This window comes from Dinoponera quadriceps, unplaced genomic scaffold (assembly GCF_001313825.1).
Source record: "Dinoponera quadriceps isolate SergipeBrazil2010 unplaced genomic scaffold, ASM131382v1 scaffold2076, whole genome shotgun sequence".
In the NCBI taxonomy this organism is placed as follows: domain Eukaryota; kingdom Metazoa; phylum Arthropoda; class Insecta; order Hymenoptera; family Formicidae; genus Dinoponera; species Dinoponera quadriceps.
The window spans coordinates 290,853-314,440 of record NW_014556116.1 but is presented as its reverse complement, the minus strand read 5'-3'; the positions used below and the strand labels follow the sequence as shown (position 1 = coordinate 314,440).

Here is a 23,588-nt window from a genome sequence, read left to right as displayed (position 1 = left end):
TTCGAGTTGTGCGTCAAGTGATCATGTATGGGAGGCTTCTTTAATTAGGAAATGTCTTCGGCACTGTATGGACGGACGCGCTTTGCTAACCGAAAGTGTTAGTCGCAACTACTGTACACAATAGACGATGTTCATGTTTCATCCGACGGAATTCAATATTTTACGGTTGAGAAAAACATAGATATATCAATTTACCGTACCTATGTTACTTTTGGTGATCCTCCTCTGTACATATACATGTTAAAGCAATTGTGAGTTAAATTATGGATTAAATATTAATAAGAAAATGTCATCGGTAGAATTAAAGATGTATTTCATTCGTACACACACCCACGCACGCACGCGCGTACGTGCATACACACACACACACTCTTTCTCTCTCTCTTTTTCGTGTATCGAAAATTATCTAACGCTTTCCCGATATTCAATCTCTCTTTCCATATGAACCGCATATTATTATAATTATGGTGTAATTAATTGCATTTATTTGTGTATTATTTGTCACACGTACTTAATTCAATTTTAGTAGCATGTGAGCTCGTGATTATTAATCGCTTGTGTAAACTAACGCGGTTTTCATAATCCTTAGGAAGCGTGTATACAAATAAATAACAATGAATAAAATTAAGATATCAACGTTCAATGCACGATTACAAAGGCTTCTCAAATCAGCGTTACAAGAGGTACGAAAGGATAATTAAATGCAGAAACTGTGAATAATTAACGTAATGCATTTCTTTCGTGCATTACTCAGCCTTACACCGTGGTTGTAACAATTGTGTCTCCAACGTGGTAATAATAAAACGTATAACAATAAAAACACATTTATCTAGGATTTTTTTAGAGATATATTAGAAGGAAACCACACACGATTCGACCGGATAATCGCGACCCCGAATCCATCGTCGCAAATAAATGGTCATTTTGTGATTTATACGGCCTAGTTAACGGTTTGCTGTTACGATTCCCGGGTGAAAATAGGACTCGCATTGCCGGATGAAGCGGACTCACGTGATTCACGCTTGCGCTTGTGCATCGTAAGACAGCCACGCGCGGGACGCTTATTTGGTTTCTTGCGAGACCCTCGTGCCGTCTTCACCGTGTCATTTCGCTCGCTAACTATTACTGTCATAGTTCTCTCATCGCGACGAGGACGCTCTATACGTGTTTTGCGCGCGTCGTTTTTACACGCGGACTACTTGCCATAGAAAAGTGTCTGTATCAAAACCTCTGTCTAACTGATCGATACTTCTTTTTTTTCTTTTCTTTACATCGTTTGGAAACTAATAGAGTTCTGTCGATGACATTCGAATGTGCGTAATCGTTTAACATAAATGCGCGCACACACATACACACACACATACACGCACGCACGCACGCATGTACATATGTACCTCAGTGCATCGAGGATCTCTCGTAGCTGTGTGAACAAATTAATCGAAAAGTAATCACGCATAGGCTGATTCTGATTGATGACTCTTAAAAAGTCATTGATTGATTCACGCAGAATCGCTCGCTCGTAATGCGACGTAATGACGTTCATGAGATTCAACTGACGACGAATTTTTTATGTACACGCACTGAGCGGAGAAGAATATCTTGTTACGAGCGACTTAACGTTCACGCAGAAAAATAATTTAAATAGAAGCAATTTGGAGAGACGGCAAATATTACATGTATATATATGTCATAGCAAATGGAACAATATACAGAGTATTTCTTAAGTACCCTCCGATATTTTAGCAGTTGATTTTTTAATATTTTATAAAGAAAAGTTCATACGAACATATGTTCATTTTTTCATAAAATGATCTTAAAAATGAACTCCTAAAATATTGAACAGTACTTAAATATATACTTTATCCAAAGGACGTCCTGTGGACGTCTTTAGGACGTCTGTGTTGTATGGGATCCTATATATTCATTAATTTGCTGCGACAGCACAAAATTTGCTGACCTCTAAATTATTTTTCTCCGTGTTATCAAACGTATTGTATGACTGGACATTTCTCGAGTCGGACATTTCATCCCTTCGAATAAAATTAATGCAATTCCGATCTTTGCACGGTAAACAAAGAGGAAGGACGATCTTTCGTGAAAAAATTTGCCTCGCGTGTTCGTCCGTTCGTCCGTCCATCCAACTTGGATCGGTAAACTCGCAGAATCATTTCCATGGTACTTCGGGCCTCGTTTTATAAAGTACACTTTCGTCGGGGATTCTATACTTTCCCCTTTTAATTTTTCAATTCTACCAAGCCTCACACGGAAGAACAAATTCTTGCAACCGAATAGGTGACCAGGTGAAAACTTGGTAACGAGAAATGATATCTCCGTTACTGCGACTGAGAGCACATTCGTGTGAACATTCGGTTGCATCAAAACTCGATTGAAAGCAATCATCAAATATGATTCGATTCGAACGATTCTCTACCACAACCGAGTTTCGTCTGGTCCCCAGGTGACAGAAAATTCAATTACAGAGTTGCTTCTCCCGTGCAGACGACTAATATTTGGGCAAAACGCGGAACGGGACTTGGTATAAAATTTGAATGCAAAACTGGCTTTCTAAATTGGTCGGTCGCACAAATTTCCGCCTCGAAGCCCGAAATACGCGGATCCGGTCCCGCGGACGTCGTCGCGTTATTCACTACGAAACTCGAACCCCTTCCACTAAATTACTTTCCACTGTATATTCGTTAATATGTACAATCGCCGGGATCAGCGTGGTGATGTACAGCGGATGTACAATCGTTGAAGCCGATAAGAAACGCGGATCGATAAGCTTAGGATCACGTTGACGATTCTCCGTCTTGGATCGACCGCGTCACCCCGATATCGAGCGCAATGTTTGCGATTCGCCTCAGCGTGCACTCGTCTGCGAAACAGCTCGAACGCATTATTTTCGAACGACGTTAGAAGCGCATATCAAATGGTCACGATTACCGCCGCATCTCACGAGCTTGCGCCGTTACATGACAGAAATGACTATAGCCGTACTAGTTCAGTAGAGAGAAAAGAGTGAGCACTTATGCCCGATTTCACCGACGTCGATTAAATCTTAAACCGAGTCTTTTCAGTCTTTTCCTGAAGGGAGTTTAAACTCGGGTTAAAGTTTAATCGATATTGGTGAAATCGGACGTATTAATGATTATTATCAATCAGCATCGGTGATCATTAAGTGTTCACTGAACTACTTTCTCCATTGAACACAGACAATAACCGCGCGTTCAGTGAACACAACAGTTGTGCAGTCGCTGAGTGAAACTTATCTATGATTGAGTATCCCGTATTTTATCTCAGGGACATCCTGAGAACGCCTTTAGGACTTAGGACATCCTCTTTAGGATCCATGTCCTTTAGAGATCGTTAATGTATGGGATATGTTTTTAGATCTACCGATTAACACATCCAACAATCGATCGTCTAACCGTTGTGTTCGCTGAACGCAGCGAATATTTGATACTGTCGACGGATTAAAAGTTGTTTACTTTGCGACGAATTTCACAACGCATCTTTTATCCAATAGGAAGATATATCTCTCGAGAATTGATAAGAAATAAATTCTCTTATTGGGCACGAGATACGTTGCAAAACTCGGAAAAAAGTGTTGCAACCTTTAATCTGCTGACTGTGTGTGTGTACATCAGACGTAACTGCAACGGAGGATTCAGGAAAAACGTAAATATCTTTATTTCATTTTTATCTATAAGAATAGAACAAAGGACCAATATTTACACCGTGTATTTTGCACTGTGTCATAACCATGTTGGCTCCTGTTATAACCGATCGCCATGCAAGCTCATGCGAGCGGTGGCTCGCTATTTTGACCATTTGACACGCTTTTTCATCAGAAAGAAAATGTGTTGAAACCGTTTCGCAAATGAGATTACGTCAGGCGATCTAAGCGAAGTCTGTTTTTCATTTTCATTGCTTTATCTTGTTGCCTCCCTTTTCCCCTTTGCTCCATTGCTTTTTGTCCCCTTTTTGTTTTTTCTCAGTGAACCGTTCTCGATGTTTGTCGCCGTCGATCGCGACGCAACCTTCAACGTCAACTACGTATCTATTACTAATGTCCGTGACTATTTTCCTCTTGTCCTGCGCCGCGCGAGTGTTGTCTACATCGAGCTAACGTCGACGAAGAGACCCGGGGAGAAAGCCTCATTGGGTCTTCCTCTTGGATACTCCGTTCGTGTAACCGTTCGTGTGTCCGTTTGCGACAATTCCGTTGCTCTCGGCCATCAGACGCGCTGCTTCCTCGGCAGCCTTTATCCTCTTTAACCGCTTCTCCGCGTATACTTGTTTACCCTGAAAAAAAAAAGAACGGTGGTTATCGTACTTGTAACAGTTGAAGTACGAACGAAGAAAATAAATTTTGCTAGAACAGCAAATTGTTTATTAATATCGTGACAGTGAACAAATTTGTTTAGGCAGTGGAAAGATTTGTTAAGAATATTAATTGCTATTTGCTGGATAAATGGACAGCAAAATAATTTTTCCCGTGCAATAAATCTTTTCGCTGTCACTGCATTAACAAATAATTTGCTGGAACAGTAGAACTTATTTTCTCCGTGCGGAGGCAACCGTCGCGATGAATTTGCGATCACCGTCGCAACAAAGTTTGCGACTAATTGCGACCGACATTGCGATAGAAGGACCTTTACGTCATTAACACCACGCGATAATAAGATCCGGACTGACCTTTGCGATGTAAGCTTTGGCGTAGAAGTTTCCAAACAGGACGATGAAGGAGAGCATGTAGATTACGAGAGCGTATTGCATCCAGAGAGGGAAGTCGCATCCCGATCGGATACCGTTAATGCCCAAAATTAAGGCAGTAGTGAACTGAATGAGCTGAAGGATCGTCAAGTACTTCTTCCACCATAGGTATTTGCCCACCGAAGGGCCTAACGCGGCGAGTCCGTAGTATGAATACATCAGCACGTGAATGAAACTGTTCACCATCGCAGGCAGGAAAGCTGCGAGCACACATACGCGCGTAAAAGGAAGTGACCAACTTTCTTCGCGTGCGCGCGCTGACGAGAGGTATCGCAAGCTTCGCACATTTTCGTTTTGAAATCTTGAAACAAGTGCCCTTCCCCATTAATTTATTAAAAAGCGGCCGATCTTCAGTATTTATCTTCAGTATTATCTTCAGTATTAAATACGGACAAGTTAACACATATTGCCACAATGAGATATAAGAGATTCGGAATGCTTTTTTGAAAATTGCGTGTCATTGATACGTCAATGTATTACTTGAATTTTACGGGAAGCCATGTAATTTTAATGTCTCGACAATAATTATCGCTAATACCGTTCGACGTGGAAGTTCGTTCAACGCTGGTTGTCGTGAAAAAACATGCAATTATCAATAAGACATAGTAAGATAAATTAGTGTTGAGATAGAAATAGAGAGAGAGAGAGAGAGAAAGAAAAAGAAAGAAGTTCGCACACTTACTAGATCCACTGGGTACCCATTTGATTCCGATCCACCATAACGAAAACATAGTGGAGTGGTGGTAGACATGTAGGAAGCTCAACTGATTGTCCTTCTTTCGTAGAATAAAGAAGAACGTGTCGCAAAATTCCAGAAGCTTGCTGAAGTAGTACCACCAAACTGCGTGAGCGATCTAAAAGCAAAAAATATTAGTTTTCCAAAAATATCTTGGAAGGAGCAAGTCGTACTTGAAGTAGACAAGACCACTAAAAAGATTATTCTTTGTAATTTTTCATATTATCGAGAAAGAGAGAGAGAGAGAGGGAGAGAATTTTGCTTACCTGAAGTTCGTCGGGACGCGTAATGTGCCTTATTGGCTGGCACACGTAACTATACCGTAATCTCGTAGAAGCTACAAACAACTATAAAGAACACCAAGTATAAATATCGATGAAGCGATGACGGAAACGCGCTTTCCAGTGAAAGTAGATAAATAGAAGTAAAAACGCTACACGTTCCGCGAGATATTTTCTCGTGCGACAGGAAGTGATACCCACCTGAATGGCAATGTAAGCATTGAGACAGGCCATGGCAAGGTTGTAAGGTACAAGTGCCCATGTTAATTTGAAAGCTTTCCGCTTCTTCATGGCCTTAGGACCCGCCCAAACAATTAGAAGGTACAATATCGTGTATATTAACGTTGGTTTCGGCGAGTCCACCAATAACCATCCCCTCGTCCTCTCGTCTGGAAGTCGAACGCATCGAAAACAATTTAATGAGAATTGCAACATTATTCATGATTTATGGCGGTAGAATATTATTTAGTATAATAGATCTCTCACAGAATTTTTCTCTCAGATTTTTGTTTTTGCTGTTAAAAATCTTTCTTTCTTCTTTGGTGAAATATTTGACAAATTTCACGTTACGAATTCCAGAAAATGGAACGATCCAATATTTAACATATAATTATAATTAATTAATATAATTATAAAAATAAAATACTGAATAATAATTAATATTATTCAATGATTCCAGCATTCATGATTGAATGCGGAATTTAAATTGTTATTGACGACATGACTTTCCTTTATAAACCGAATAACTTGTTAAATATGTGTCCTGTGTCATGACGTGACATGATGATGGTAAAGAAACGCACATTATACAATAGAATAATATTTCAATTGCAAAATTACCTGCGAGAGACAGCGTCCAAAGATAGTAGTCATATGCATCGTTGATAAGATTCGCCGTGGAGTTAATAAAGCTCGCCATCGCCTGCATAAATCATCTTTGAATTTAGCAACCTTCACGACTTTATGGCACTTGCAACGATTTGAAATAGTCTTCTATTTTCGTATCGTATGTACTTATATTGCGCGAAAAGATATCCCCCCCTGTCACCGCTTCAAAGACTATTTCATGTGGTTGACTTAATTTATATAATAATAGACTCTCTCATTGTTTATCTTTCAGAACTACTTTGATGTACTTGGTGATAGTGCTGCGACACGTATCTAAGTAATTATGTGACTATGTCTAAGTGTTATCACAAAATATATTTATCTGCAATTTTTCCTCTTCCCTTTTTTTTTAGTATGAATTGGTTCTGAAAATAGTTTTCTAATCATTTTGCACTTTGCCCCAAATATAAACTAATTGATATAATTCGACTAATGGGAAAAATTCGACGATATCGCATAACCACCGAAACTTGTCATTTTAAAAACATAAATGATAAGTTATCGGAAAAATTATTGTTAAGAAACGTTGTTGTAAGACGGAATGCGCATATATACGATGTGTGTTAAAAATACAATATTCTAAAATGTGCACACACGTTCAATGTTGATGAATGTGGATTATCGTTTAATGGAAATGACAAATCAGGAATTTTTCTCCTCTATTATCTCATAATATTCTCTCATCTAGAGACGAATTTCAATGAGGGATTTTTTGACGATTCTTTTTGTAGATATTTTCATACAACGAAAATGCCGGGAAAAGTTGTTAAGATCCTGTTGAAAAGAAGCAATCTGAGATTGATTAACATATCTTTCCTATTTCATTATAGATCCGATGCTTGAAGGCCTCTGCACGGAAAGAGAAATCGTAGACTTTCCCGTTTGAACGTCGATATATTTCCTTAAAACTACTTATACATTTATTTTTAATTATGCGAAATTTGCACACGAGAAAACGCTAATTATTCTAAGCTACGTTACCACAAATGCGCATAATATTAAGACGCAACACCAACGCATCCGCATAGTATTGATTCGGTTATATGAAGTAGATCTACACGCCTCCGTGAGCTCATAATTAGTTCTTAATAGTGATACTCCCGTAGATGCACATTAACCGGTCGTTCACTCTATGCCATCTATATCGCGGAACATAACTTTCACGCTCCTAAGAAACTATTACTGCTACTATCTCCCGAAGTCGCGCGCTATGAACACGTCTCGCCAAGCACCTTTTTTTTCTCTCTCTCCTGAGCGGTCTGTTGTCAAGTGCGACTATCCATCAACTAACGTATTCTTTAAAGTCAGTTTCTTTGTGCGAAACGACTCGATGTCGAATTCGCGATACACACACGTTGCAACATATCGCATATTTTAATTCTCGTGCGTCAGCAAGTGCATCGTATGCAACACTAGCGCGGTATCATCGCATTATGATACGTGCACTTAAATTCGCTGGAACGGTATTCGACGTCGGTTTACAAAACTTAGCCACTTGTCTTCGCGAGTAAAATAAAAAAATTATTAGGAAAAGGCTGTAATAAGCGGATATTGCATATTGGCGCATCTGTATTTGCAAGTGAGATACTTTGCGATGTGTGGTCCGCTGATTTTTTTCGTTTCTTCACGGAATGTATAACGATAGTTATGAAAAATAAGCTTATCCCATGTTAGAATGACACACTTGGATTTGGAATCCAGAATTAAGGGTTAATGCACGCGTGTGTCATATAATTGCGTTTACAATTGAATAAATATACACTCATTCCGTGGAATAAATCTTAACGTCTCAAGTAAACACCAGTTAATAGAAACATTATATTAATGTTTCATTGAATCACTTTTCAACAATGTAAGAGCAATGTAACATGCATATGTATAATAGTTACGCTGTTGAGCGGGAAATTGCAGCATTGTTGTAATGTTACTGTTAGTTGGTATTTATTATGATAGAATTTATATGATTGGTAAACGTAGAATTGGAATGAGTGTGTTAATTAACATTTATTACGTACGAAATTGTCGCGATATCAAAGAGCGATATCAAAAAGCGATGTCAAAGAGGAAACTTCTCTTAATGTTGAATATTAAAGTATATGTGGAGAAAATAGTGCATATCAAAAAAGAATCAGCTCAATCATATATTCATACAAAATAAGCATTTTTGATGATATGAATGCGATCAAGTAGAAAGTGGTATCTAGGAACGTTTTATTTGCGGTGTTACGCGAGATTTCTGAAACTTTCAACGACCAATGTCGTTACTCATGGACCGTTAAATGCGATAGGATATCATACACGGTATGTTAAAATATTAAATACTACGAAAAATTATGAGAAATAAATAATAAAACATCGGATATGTCCACGTTGCTACGGCTAAAAGACTATTCAAAAAAATCATCGGAGAAAAAAAGAGAGAGGAAGAGGGAAGGCAAGAGAGAAAAAAGGAAGAGAGAGAGAGAGAGAGAGAGAAGGGAAAGAAAACAAGAGGAAAAATTACGTATTCTCTTACCAGAGTGTATAAAAGTATCATCAATAATTTATGATAAAATTTCATGTTTTATCACTTTATAATTCGATCGGCTCGATATATTTCAATAACGATGAACGTTGCACGTAGTTTAACATAACCTTAACATAAAAATAAATTGATAATTAAGCTGCAGTAACCAAATATAATCAGTTATCTCAAATTATGAATAAAGATATTTCCTCTACATGTGATCTAAATATAGAAAAAAAATTAATAAAATAAAGTAATTTAGTATCGCATATGTCGAGAAGATATCGTTATTCATAACTTGAAATAATCCTTAATAAACTTGATTATAATCGGTTATCACAGCTTAATTATCGATTTACTATATTTACTATATGACTATTAGGTCGTAATAATAACGCGAGCGAACGCATGCTTTCCGCAGCATGATATAGAAGAGGAGAGGAGAACATAAGAGAAATCTTTGAAATTTTTCATTAAATTATATTCTGTTCTTCTTCACTAAATTGCTACTCGCTGGTAAAAGCAGAAGTAGCGCTACCGAAGCAGACGTGCAATACGAAATCAGCGAAAGTGGCTACATGATTTATTGCGGACGTAAGAACCATGCAAAGGGAGAAGTAATCTAATCAATCCCTAGGAAGCATTTTTCTACCATTTTCTCGGAGTAATCAGCTCACCAGAAAGATGTTTAATTCAAAAGCAATCAAAAGAAAAGTTCAGACGATAATAAATAAATATTATATATATTCTTCAGATTTTTCAGATGTAATAGAAATATTTAAACAGTTTTTCATTTTAATTTCAATTTTTTATAAGCAGCTCCAACATATTTCTGTTCATGTTTCAAACGGAATAAGCTTTTAACTAATATTTGTGAACAGTGAATAAAAGTATTAATTGATCAGATTTTCATTTGTTTATTGTCAGTCGCGATTTTGAATTTAAAAGTATGGAAAAATCCGTTTTCTCATTTTCCACGGTTCTTTTCGCTTTAATTTCGCGAAAACGTAGAAAAACGTTTTTCCATTTTTCACGGATTTTTTTCGATTTCTTTCCGCAAAAGATTGAAAAAAATGAGTTTTTAAAACTATAGTCACGGTTAATGATATAATTCTTCCGTTGAAAAGACCAGGTAGGAATTTACGTGATGTGGAATTCCATGTAGGAAGTTCCATATGGAATCCCACGATTGCACTTTTGAGTGAAAAATCCAAGTCCTCGGAATGTGGATTTCTATATGAATTTTCACACACCTTGTGGATTCCTATATAGATTTTTATTATCCTATACGGATTCACATGAGCTCCATTGGATTTCCGTGGGAATCCGCCTGGAAATTTTCAACACTGTTCAGAGCAGCCTACGAATTTCCATCATCGAGAGAAACTCCGGAAAGAACCGGCGAAACTCGAAAACCTGCCGAAGATTACACTCAACAAATCCCGATCGCTTCTCGGTGAGACGCATAGCTTCGTGACACGGTGTTTCCCGGTTCGTCGATTTTGAAAATCCCGTCTCCACCGGATTACTTCCGACCAGTACGAAGACACTAAGAGGTTGCGCCTCTCCAAACCGATTCATCGGGGGAAATAACGTGTTTTCGCGGTATCGCCCATTTTCCACCACGAGGTATAATCCCAGATAATTTACGGCCGGGTTTTCTTCTCTCTCTCTCAGCAGCAGGAGGAAACTCCCTTACCTTGTGCGGATCTTACAAGCACCTTGACCCAGCGGCTTGTTGTCCGAGTTGTTCTCGAATCCTTCGATCTTGCGTGCGAATCGACGGATGCGCGTGTTCCTTTCTTTGTCCCGTGTTCTCGCGATTTACCTCGCGAAGGGTGAGCTTGACGTTGAACTGACACCCGCGATTTTTCTCTACTTGCGTCAAAGTAACATGGCCCGACGGAGAGAAAGAAAGGGAGAGAAAGAGAAAGAGGGAAAGAGAGAGAGAGAGAGAGAGAGAGAAAGAGAAAGAAAGAGATGACACCGCGGTAGGCGCCCCGCCGAAAAGTGTCGCTCCTCTTTCTTTCGCGAAAGAGAGAGAGAGCGGGACGAAACCGTGGCACGTTCGTGGTCGCTCGACAAAGTGGCAGCGTCGTTTGTCGGCTTACTCGGTCCGCTTTATAACTTTGGTGTCTTCCGGTGCGATGGGGCCCCCGGTGGTGGACGACAATCGTCGTCCGGAGATGGTGGTGGTGGCTCTCGCGGGGACGTTGGGCGAAAACGAGGCCAAAAGGATCGCGAAAGTGGTGGGAACCGATCACGCCGGGGATAGATCGGCCGAGATCGGTCAAGGCGAAACGCGGCAGGTAGGATCCCCCCGGGATCGCGCGCGCTGTCTCACCCCTCCGAGACGTCTTTCTCCTCCCAGTCGCGACATCTCGTCGAAGAGAGTCGGATGATGACGACGGGTCGCGGAAATCCCGATCGGCGGCTCATCTCGTGATTTCTACTTCCGCTCGCGCGCACGGTTCGAGCATCTCTCGAGTCGATTGGCCGAATTCTGCGATCGATCGTCGAGCGCCGCGTTCTCCGCGAAGGGAAACTTTTCGGTGTGGGAGATGAGCGGTAACGGCTCGTCGGGGAGTACCGGTTTTCGAGCTCGTGTTCGTTTTTCCTCGAGGATGGCTCGCCGCCACTCTTCCGGAGGCTAACTTTATCTTGGTATTTGCCCTAGTTTCATATGTGCAATACATAATTACAAATTCAGGCGGAATTTATTGTCCTTTTCCTTGTCTCTCTCTCTCTCTCTCTCTCGCATTATTGGATCTTTCACTCATCTGTGTCCGTGTAGGTACCGGCTATACAGCGACGTCGGCGTAGCCTCGTTTTCCAGGCGAGAGTCGCACGCGGCATCTCGGCCTTCGCCGAAGAACTCCTTCCGCGACGAGTCTCGTTCCAGGATTCTCATGGCGGAAAAGTGGGCCCTCGAATAGCGGCACGGGGCCGCGAGGACCAAAAGACGCGGAAGAGGATTCCATGCTCGCAATCGTTTATTCTAGGACGCTAAATCATACCTAACGCCTGTTTGGACGCTCGCGACGTAACGAACGGAGACTAGAAAATAGATTGAATTTTATCGAATGACGAAAGGGACGAAATTATCACTCTGGCGATGTGACTTATTTGCCATATACGTTCGAATGACCCAAATCCCGTCGACGAGCAAATATGCTCTCCTTATCGGCCCGTCTTTCAGCGGGAGAAATTTTTCTTCGGCTCTTCGGTAAAGCACGAAAGATGCGCACGGAAAAATTGCGATCGAGGAGAAAGCGATGCCAGGCGCAAAACCGATGTCAATGAGCAATTCGATAAATTGAAACGGGTCAACGGACCATTCACCGAGTGTGACGGTCCTAAATTCCAAATAAATTTGGCCCGGACGGACCGTTTCCTCAGTATTTTTATTGGCTTCTGTGAGCGACTCGCTAAATTAGTATTCATTTAGTATTCACAGATAAGTATGGTGGTTTCATACACTAATTCGCAGATTTCACCAATATCTCCGCTTGGTGTTGGATATCCCATGTGCAAAAAGCGCGACACATCCGTCATATCGTCGACAATCGATTCGCACCGGAGGAGAATCTCGGGGTCGAATTATTTGGCACGTTTCCGTGAAAAGGAAAAGAATTTGCTTCGCACACGCGATCGCTGATTTATGATAAATAGTACTGAATCGCAATCACTTATTGAATTGTAAATAACTTTCTTTTTTCTTCTCTTTCTACCTCGCGATTTCTTTCTTTTTATAAATCCATTTTTATACACGTAAGATATTTCAAGGTAGAGCCTAATTTAATGAAGACGAGAAAAGACAACTAGAACCAACATGAAATGTAAATTGTGAAACACAATTGATAGTTCTTGGAGAAATTCATTTGAACCCTATTTCCTGTTTTAATTATTATTAATAGAGTTTTGAAATTTACATCGTGCGTCAGATCTTATCAATTTTTAGGAACTTATGTAAAAATAAACTATATCCATCATATCGTCTGCATTTACGTTATTCCTCGTGTACTGACCTATGATTCCGACATATGTTTACGACTCTGTCGGAAATGATTACAACTTTGTGCCAAAGAAAGCGATCATGAATCTTTTCCACTAGTGTGAATTCATATGAAATGAGCAATTCTTAATACTTTCAAGAGTTAGAAAATTTTCACTTTTTATAAGTTCACGCTGTAGAAAAATAATCATGATTGACTTCCAAGGTTACCATCATATAATGATTTTTTCTAGAAATTGAAAAATGAAAGTGAACAATCTCACATAACCACGACAACGACCATTTTAATGATAAATAGCTTTCCAAATTATGGAGATATAAAATTCACGTAACATTATTTTTATTTTTCACGTTTCCGTTCCTAGGGAAAAGTTACATGATATAAATGTATTATATATATTTATTAGAAATTAGCATTTAGAATAAATAAATATTTCACATTTTCGTCGAAAATTATATTTACAACCAGCGAGGATAATACAAAATTATGATGCGAATCACGCTTTTTTACAGCAACCGAACTGCTTCCGGTGCTGGAAGAAATATTCCATGATGATTTGCATAAGATCGAAGTCCCCTAATGATCTCAGTAAAAAGATTTAAAAGCCGAGATGTCGGTGACTTAATTTGAACACTTTAAAAATCGTCGTAACGTGTCAGTCTATGTGAAAAAAGTGCCTGTGCGAACGGACGGCAAGAAGGAAAAAAAGAGAAGGAGCAAAACGGGATCTGTTTCATGCGCCGTCTTTCGATCCATTTAGTGGGCCGAGGGCCCACTAACAGTGCGGCAGCAGGTGAAGAATCAACACACTGGAAGCTAGGTTACCTCGAAGGCCATCGTTGCGCGACACCATCGTCGTGTCGGGCGTTAAACGAATTTCGTGGCGGAATGTGTCATCGATGAACCGTCATTTTTATTATCGTACACGTGCAAACCGAAAGCGAACCGAGACGGGAGAGGAGGAGAAAAAAAGGTCATGCGGCGGTAAATGTATTGAAGGAGAAAGCGTGCTTCTGTTGTCTTTGAATCTGAACATCTCTGCGTTCATTGCTCGTCTTCGAACGCGGATTGATTTTTTGGACTGTTCTATTTGATAACTACTAACTAGACTATTTTTTCATTGATATGCAAAGGAGGATCGACGTTACATTTTGTTAATATGTTATATTCAGGGTTATATTCCGGTATGTTTCGTACATCCGCTCGTGTATCAATATCGATGTATCGATAGATTCAGGTTGTATCGTTCAATTTCGATATATTTATGTACCACACCTAGTTTGAAGTGTTCTGTCATTAAGCGTACGGGTGCACTCACGTGTGCAAAAACACTGCGCTCGGTGTCGAAATTGAAAAAGAAATTACTATACACACGCCTGAAAGAAATCTGAATAATATATACTCTGGAGCGAACTTTCATCCGCGTACATATTTTTTAGACTGGCTTTTTTCACCGACCGGACGGCGCGCGCAATCGTCCGAGAAGATCTTCGCCGGAATAGAACAAGTTTGCGAAGTGTGTAAAAAAGTTTTCACTACTATTGCCTTTCGACGACATAATGATGTAATTAAGCGGAACCGATGTCGAGAAACCGCTTCTTACTTTTCCGGAAGCATCGTCGCTATTTCATACGGTTACTAACTCGTCGAAGATCGAGCCTCGTTTGAAACGGGGACAATAAGGACGGGGAGAAGAACAAAAACGAAATCGTACATGGGATAGCTGACTATGGAAAAACTATGAAACTAGTGTATAAAAAGCAATCGTCGAGGAGATTCGAAGATAACTTGCAGGTACGCTGCTGTTAGTCACTTGCTTTAATAAAGCTATCGAGACATTCCAGAAGCGCGAGTTTGATTTGGACCATTTGCCAGCATCTCACAGGCATTTTGAAAGTGTCACACTTTGGCCGCTGAATAGCGACATGTCATCTTGATAATGAGGTATTCTGCGACATCGCGCTGAATGTATACTTGAATATTATTGATAATGTCATGTTATTGCTTATCATTTCCCTCCGCTCGGCGAGGCTCAAGATTGAATCGATATCATGCGTATGAAATTTAAATGTCGTTAGTGTTGAATTTCAAATTGCGTCATTTGCATCTCTCAAATATATATATGTAATAATGATATATCATTCGTGTTATACATACTATTATCATAATAATAATATGAGTGATAATCGCTAACAATTAACTTGTCAAGAATATTAGCATATAATAAAGAAAAACAAGAAAACAAACACAATAACGCTGTGTATTACACTGTGCAAAACAGAAATTATCTCTGTCGCACGATTATTACCGTAGTGAAGTTAGAGCGGTCAGAATTATGTCAAAGCATAAATAAAATTATTATAAATTAATTTCTAACAAGACTATGTGCATATGAAGAACGACGCGTTTGAAGGCCCATTTGCAGTGTATTGCAGGATATTTCTCATCTCGATTTGTCTCTTCCGACGCGCCACATTTCCTCAAATCATCTTACTGGACAAACATGACGCGTCCTCATGAATAATCAGCGTTTCAGGCAAAATAAGCGGACGTCTCTTTCAGGCTGAAGAAATGTGAAATGCTACATGTTTTACGACCCCGTTCGTCCTCGCTGTGAACACGGTGACGATTTTACACGTTCTATTTTATAGCCGGCTAAATAATGGCAATTATAACGAAAAACTGAGATCATGCGCACTTGCTCGCTTCTCTATTACTTGCAGCAATTATTGGTAATTGGCAAGACTTGAACTCGAAACTTTTATTAGAGCAAAATGCTATTATCTCTCCTTCTATTCCTCTCTCTCTCTCTTCCAGGAAATTGTATCTATTCTATTAATTATACCGCGGAAGGATACAGAGAGGTCTTTTCGCTTCTTGAAAGTGAAAAAAATGATTCGGTTATACAAACATTTTCGATATTATTTTTTGCCGTTATCTCTCGATATAGGTCTTTGTTATTGTACTTTTCTAATTAACTTAAAAACCTTTCTTTGAGAATGGAGAAATATAAATGGTTAAAGGCATTTTATTTATGCAATGATGAAAAACCTGGCGCCTTCTCTATTGACGTGTTGCGCGATAATAAAGTATCTCGCGCACGTATATGCGATATCATAGCGTTTGTGAGCAACTCAGGCAGTTTCTTGATAGAGAAAACAAAATTTGCAAACGTTACGTAGGAAAATTTAATGTCGTATATACTTCTTGGGAAAATGATCGCTGACACACTTGAGCTATGTATCGCGGAAACGAGTATCGGCGGGCGTTGCACAAGCTCAGATTTAAGAAACAATATTTGGCGTCTCATCAAATATTTGCCAGCAGTTGTAGATCTTCTGAGAACTCATCGCATGGTTACACGTCAATACGACGTGTCTTACAAAATTTGACGGATGCATGTGGTCATTTCAATCGCGTAACATCCAGCGAGAAAGGCCAAAGGCGCAAGATCGATCCCGAATATGCGAAGAATTCGGTCACCACGATCGGAGTGTGAAATTCTGGGACACTTCGTACAGACGGAAGTAAAAGATATAGTTTGCTGCACCGCGTTTAGCGCTGAACGATCGTCTTTTTGCCTATAAAATATCTAATTCTACGATCTGAAAAAAAGACTGATTCTATATTGCGTGTAAATAATTAAGAGAATTTCGTTAAAATAATTAGATGTAGCTATCTGGAAAAATAATAGCGATAATTTGGAAAGTTATATTATATCCGAGTAAGATGTATAGATAAAACTGCAAATTTATAATCTTTACAGGTACTCATTACCGAGAGACAGTCGACAATCTTATTCCTGCTTATAATCGTGGTAATTAAAAAAACGTTCAGTGAGAACGACTTTCAGAATTTTAAGATTTACGTTTACCACGCACTCACAGCGGAAGCTATATTCGCAAAATGTAAGAAATTTGATGGCGATTTAATTCTAATAAGTGAAACTGCTTTCAAGAGGTTTGTTCTTACGATAACCAGTGTTCAGTTTACGCCTGCTCGGAACGAAGGGAAAAGTTGTTCGATAGAGAGTGGTTACACTTCCTTTCTCCTGCACCGAGTAGGTAGGATCGTTTCTACCGTAATCATTGACATTCCTAGCTGAAACAAAAGTCCGATAATCGCAGTCGTTGTAATTTACAATTCAATATTTAACTTAATACGAACGCATCGAGAACAAAATATATCTTTCCTCAAGGATCACGTTTCAGCATGGAGTCGTCACTGTTCATAAAGTATCACTGTACATAATTCACGTAACCGTCGAGGCAGAAAAGAAGCAATAGTCTCGAAGACAAAGGTTTCACCGACGACACTTTTACGACGTATTTATACTGCACTTGGTTAAAGTTACGGAGTAAACTGCGGTTACTGTAATCCGCGAAATCTCACCGGGCTCTTAGTTAACTCAGTAAACAGACATGATTACTCGTGATTTGCGCTTGGTTTGCGCGTTGCGTATAAACGGCTGGGGAAAAAGAATTACATTGATACAATTGGCACCGTAACGATAAAGTGAAAGCGATCAGTTTTTATTAGAATTTCTCTAATCGCCGATCTTTTTGTATTTCCGCCAATCGGGATGTTAACGAAGAAAGTGATTTCCTATACGTCATTAATGCGCGAATTTCAAATTATATATTACGTATATTATATATTACCTATCCTCTTGTCACGATGAATTGAGGAAAACGTGTTTAATTGTAAAATTGCTAAGAAAGATATTTCGATCAGATTTAATTATTAACGGCATATATATCAGCGTCATTGTACATAGACATATGTTGTCTCTCGTGAGAGATCGGTATGTTACATATATGTGATTCTAGTAGCAAAGCTCTAAATATTACTCTGATTATTAATTCGATTTGGGTAATTAATTTAAAAAATAAATTAAATCGACTATTTATTTTCAAATAATACACTCTTTCATTACGTTGCGATATTCTACTGGCTGAATAGATTCTAAATATCGCAGGGAGAAAGTGGTTAACCCCTCTATCGTTGCACCAATCGCGAAATACTTAAAGAGTACTGTATATCATCGGTTTATGTCTCGTCCGAAATCCGGATACGTCGTGTGACGTCTTGCCAGAAATGTGATCGACCAGTGACAGATTAGGTATCTAGTCGTAAAAAAGAAAAGAAAAAAAGGAATAATTCACCGAAGAAGATGTATGTCTCAACATGTGATATACGTAAGATACAAACCGGTTGGCGGCCGGTTTCACACTTTCTTCGATACGTCTCTACACTGGCCATGATCACCTCACTTTCGAGGTCAATGTCTAGGCCTGGGGTATACGCCCGATGTGCATCACGTTGTGGCTAGCTCCTTTTGCACCGGCGCAACTTTCTTTGATAGAAGTGCTAATGAGACCGCGTGTGAATCTTTCATTTTCCAAGAGCGCATGTTCGCGTGTGCGATCGTTGAACCATGTTTTCCGAAAATCCTCGGTTTCTCGCGGACGTGTACGGAAAGACGATTCACGATCGTATGTCACGTGTGACATTAGACATTAATTGATCTTTAAGATTCTTGTTAAGAATGATAAAAGTTTACTCTCGATATGAAGAATATTTATAAATAAATCGATTACATGACAAATTAATTAATTAACGGTTTGCTGATTATCATTTGCAGTTTGAAATACACATGAACGTGAAATACACATCCCGAAATATGAGATTTAAGAAGAGAAGTGTCAGAGACGGTAATCTCGTAACACACGGCTTATTGCATTTTGTTTCTTTCTACCGCGGTGATTTCTCCCTCATCACGCGGCGAGCTGATACGTCCAGCGGATCTGGTAAATGAAGAAGCAGCGAAAGTAAAAACTCTCAGACTGACATGGAGAATGCGTTCGCATACGCGTATTTTGCAGGGTTAACAGCATAATATTTGCGCCAACTGACTGCACCTTTCGAGAACCGTTCGCAACGAAAGCAACGAAAGTATATCTCCTTCGGATTAACCGGATCTTTTTCTTTTTTAATTGAATCTTATTACAGCTATCCACAATGTGTTTCCGTAATAGTAGCAACACATGATGGAATTACACTACCGATCATTAATTTGAATAAATGATTAAATATTTCGTATTATATGTTAATGTTAATTTGAATAAATGATTAAATATTTCGTATTATACGTTAATGTTATGAAAGAAGTGGCGAATGTATTTATATTTCAAATTAATATTTATTATTTAGAAAGTAAAATAAATATGTGGAAATTCAATTTTGCTTAATAAATACTAAATTTATGAGTGGATCTCTTGACGCGCCACTGAAAATACGGCACTAGTGGGCAATACATCCTTAAGCATAGCTGAAGATTTACTTCGCGAGATGAATGATCTTTCCTCTAAGCTTACTAATTTCAACACGGTGGGTGGAATATAAGTCGTTCTAATCTAATCACTCACAGAATCAAATCACGCGAATTGTCGTGATGCTTTCTACTGTCACATGTCACATGACTAAGTACGTGATTGACCGAGTTTGATGGTTTCGTCGTCTCATTAAATGTCGCGGAATGACGGGCCACTCGAACCTCGCGCGTTTGCGCGCGCACTTCTGCGGCTTCGTCAAACAGCATACTAAATAAGAAAATTGTTTATGTGAATTACTGAATGCGGCCTCAATCGAGCGCCACTTGTAATTCCTTTGTTCGAAATTGCCGATCATTGCTGCGACACCGAGACAAACATGTTTTTGTATGTTACCCATTTGCAGACAGTGAATATTTAACATGCCAAAACTGTTTGTCATCAAATTGTATACAATTAGCGTGTATGATTTGATGACAACTTTTTCTCGCGTCTCTGGTGAAAAAGGTACAAAAGGTAAATTTGAGAAAATTATTGCAATTCTTACTTTTAAATTTAGAGATAATTTAAAAGATATAGAAGAAAACAGTGTATTGATTTTCGTTTGAATCCATTTAACCGACCAAAATTAGAGTTAAATTTCTCCTCAAATCTCGAGCAAATCTGTAAGGGCTAACATTTGAGTCGATGACCGCGATTTATATTAAAAGTAAGACGCATGAACAAACGATAAAAGAGGGTATAAGTCGGTCGATAGAATGTAAACTATAGCTGACAAGTTATTCACAGGCAAGTGACAGGTGTGTATATGCAGTCCTCACCTCTTAATATGCAGTTAGCCTTGAATAACCTTAAAAAAACATTGATGTCAAGTGAACTCGAATTTAATTAACATTTGAACTAGACATGTTTCTGTGATATAGCGAGGAAGCTGCGCATTTTTTACAATTTCGCAAAATTTTTTAAGGTTTCACTAACGGTCACATAGGAATAACAAATAGTTTATTCCTTTTTATGTTAGTTGTGCTGTGTTTCCAAATATTAATCACTGTACGTGGTACTGTACATTGAATTTGTTAAAAGGATGCTTCTGTAGAGACATTAAATGTAATATTATGTAATTTTATTAATATCTGTGTGTACGGAAATATGGAGAAATGTGAGAAATATGTAGAAATATTTGGAAACAATTGATTTTTCCCTGTCTTATCGGAGAATTAAATAATTTTAAGCTGCTTATAAGTTATATCGAGCGATATCCAAGGAGCAAAAAGTTGAAAAATGCAACTGGTTCGAAACGATCAAAGCTCCGATTCTGACTAACCTGCCGTTAATTAATCATAATTACGATATCACTTCAATGTACATCAGCACTTTATTAGAAACTACGAATCGCGCATGAGCAGCTGCGTATTCCTAACAAGCAGTGAAACCAGATAAGATTAATATAGGATTAAGAACAGGAAAAGATCGTCACATTACTCGAAGTAAATAGCAAATCGCTTGTTTACATTATACGTTAACCAATAAATATTATTCACTGTCTCGATGATTCCTCTCTCAATGAACGCGTTTACGAAAACGTAACATTTAATTCCGCCAGTCATTGGTGTCTCAATCGAGCGGCGGAAGAGACCCTTCGATCGCTGCGAGCGATACATTTAGCGAACTATCGTCGTCGTCGCGTGGTGTAACCACGTCACACACCGAGAGCGAGTTTCCTCCTCGGGGAAAAACCTCTCTCAGTCCGACATTTAATCGGATTTCACGGCGATGAGGTGATTTCGCGTATCGCGCCGACGTCTTACCCGAGAGTAGCGCTCTCCCCCGCTGATTTCTCCGTCGTGATTCGCCGTGATCGCGGTCACACGACTCTCCACCTCGCCGTCGACAACCCTCAGGCAACAACCTCTCCGTCGGTCGGTATCGCCGTTTATTGGGGCGACGTCAAATGAAACTCGCGGCTTTCATTCAGGAAGGGCCGCGTAAGGTCGCCTGCTTCGTCTCAGCCGGGTAATGCCGACATTCGCGCGTTATTCAACGATCAACACACCGTGTCAATGATCCCACACGCGCCCACATGCATACACCGACACCGTCACCCGCGAGTGACCGCGGTACAGCGCGAAGGTTCGCGGGGTGCGCGGAAACGAAAGTGCCGACGCGTTTCTGTCGATTAGCAATTAGCTTTCACACGCGCCTCGCACCACCGACACGCGTAATCCAAGCACCTCCTCCGGTCTGTCGCCGGTGCAACAAAAAAGGGAAAACTCTAACGCAGGAGCGGCGCTCTCTCTCGCGCCGTCAGGCCTTTCCCGATCTCGCGGAGGGTGCAGGCGCCGGCCGGCCGCCATCGTAGAAATCAATACAACCCTTAAGGGGAGCTTACACCGTGCACATGGGATTTCGTCGAGGATCGACGCCCTCGTCGAGATTGGTCTTGGCGCCGCTTGCAACAGGACGGGAGAAGGATTACGTCCGCGTAACTCGTTTCCATTCGTCACGATCTAACGCAAGGAACTAACCCTTGCGTCGGCGTCGGAAATAGAACGCACACAGGAAAACAGTGTTAGAATCAACGTGAACGTAATTACGTAATGTTTTTCAGCCTTATAAATTCAGTAATATTTTTATCAATTTCAACAACTTGAAGTAAATATTTACTTGAACGCAGCGATAGCTTCATTTGTAAATGATTTAATAAAAAGTGTAAAATGGTTCTAAAATTTAACCCTCTAACGGTAAAGTCGGATGCGATCAGACGGCTCGATTATTTTATAGTGGGTATACGCTATTTTTTTCTCCAAGAATACTTCATGTTCTTATTTGCTTATTTTACCCAGAGAGTTAAGAATCTATTTATTAGAATTATATGTAATACTTATTTAAAACATTTTTAATTTAAATTTCTATGTCCAGTAATTATATTCTAAAAATAAATTCTGACATTCTTAATATCTAATACTTGTTGCAATTGTTTTAACACATATAAGTAAATGTATACGGAGGAAATATTATGTTGTATATAGTCAATTATATTTATACTTCTAGTAAATATTTGCCAAGGAGTATTGGAGTATCGGAGTCATTTTATATTTGGATCACATAAATGTTACCTAAACAATAGCACATTTTTTCAAAGAAATTTAGTGAAAGTTCGCCGAAAGTGCCGCTGTCAGATTCGCACTAGCCGAAATGTCATATAAATCCGGACACCGTTACAACAGAGTCGCTATGTAACTATCAACAGTCGTCCACATTAACATCGATTCTTCCATTCGTTTTTTACTTCCGCAGATCGAATATGTGATTCCTGGCCAAATAGATTACTTTCCCAAATTACGTGATCGATGTATCGCTGGACTATATATCGCTAATCGCTCGACTTCTTCGCTGTTAAATAACTGATAAAGTCAAGCGGAAAATAAATGCTCCTCTGTTCCTTCCTGGATCGGGTACAGCGTTAACTGTAATACAGGCAAAAAACTACGGATGATCGTTGAGACGGAATTGCTCGGAGTCAGAAAAAAGCACCGATCGATCACTAATGATTCATCTGTCATTTGTTACTGCCGTGGTTAACGCGTATGCGTATACTACGCATTTGTATACTTTCACTACAGGTGAAGCAACGGGTAAAACCGGAAATTGACAGTTGGCTATCGAGGAAGAGAGAGAAAGAGACGGAGAGTGAGAGAGAAAAAACTATAAATGAAGAAATTATCTCTTTCTCTCTCTCAGTTTTAAATTAAAAATTCTCGACCTCTTCTGCGAGCAAAATATGTGGGGTATGTGGAAACTTCGTCGAAACTATTTGGTATTATCGGTTACTGACCTTCGAATGCTTCAATGACGTGACAACATTCATGATAGTTTCAAGTTTAGAGAATACACGGATATGACAGATCGAATCTGCACATACACGAGATACGGTACTTCTACACCGTCAAATAGCGAGGCGCAGTTACGAGGTACGACTTAGAAATTGAGTTGTATTTATTGGAAGAGAGTAACGAGGACGAGAGAGATGGTGGAAAATGGATACGCAAGAGG

The 23,588-nt window shown here is 39.4% G+C and overlaps 1 protein-coding gene across 2 annotated transcripts; it reads right to left on the bottom strand.

Annotated features, from left to right (window-relative positions):
• Positions 1 to 253: 253 nt before the first annotated feature.
• LOC106746641 (elongation of very long chain fatty acids protein 4-like) lies at positions 254 to 21,875 on the bottom strand. 2 transcript variants are annotated; one of them, XM_014623437.1, is made up of 7 exons: positions 21,344 to 21,875; positions 6,634 to 6,715; positions 5,995 to 6,182; positions 5,779 to 5,859; positions 5,459 to 5,630; positions 4,699 to 4,976; positions 4,159 to 4,305 (listed from the first exon to the last, which is right to left on the bottom strand). In XM_014623437.1, the coding sequence occupies exons 2-7, from the start codon at positions 6,710 to 6,712 to the stop codon at positions 4,159 to 4,161; spliced, it is 945 nt and encodes a 314-aa protein (XP_014478923.1). In that variant the 5' UTR covers positions 6,713 to 6,715; positions 21,344 to 21,875. The 2 variants fall into 2 exon arrangements, with proteins under 2 accessions (XP_014478922.1, XP_014478923.1); XM_014623436.1 differs by lacking the exon at positions 21,344 to 21,875 and having other exon boundaries at positions 254 to 4,305; positions 6,634 to 7,025.
• Positions 21,876 to 23,588: the final 1,713 nt, after the last annotated feature.

Coding starts and splice junctions, on each gene's coding strand:
- LOC106746641 (XM_014623436.1), bottom strand. CDS start 6,721: ATGCAGGCGATGGCGAGCTTTATTAACTCCACGGCGAATCTTATCAAC. Junction 4,977..5,458: donor ATGGGTACCCAGTGGATCTA/GTAAGTGTGCGA, acceptor GTGTGCTCGCAG/CTTTCCTGCCTGCGATGGTG. Junction 4,306..4,698: donor CCAAAGCTTACATCGCAAAG/GTCAGTCCGGAT, acceptor TTTTTTTTTCAG/GGTAAACAAGTATACGCGGA.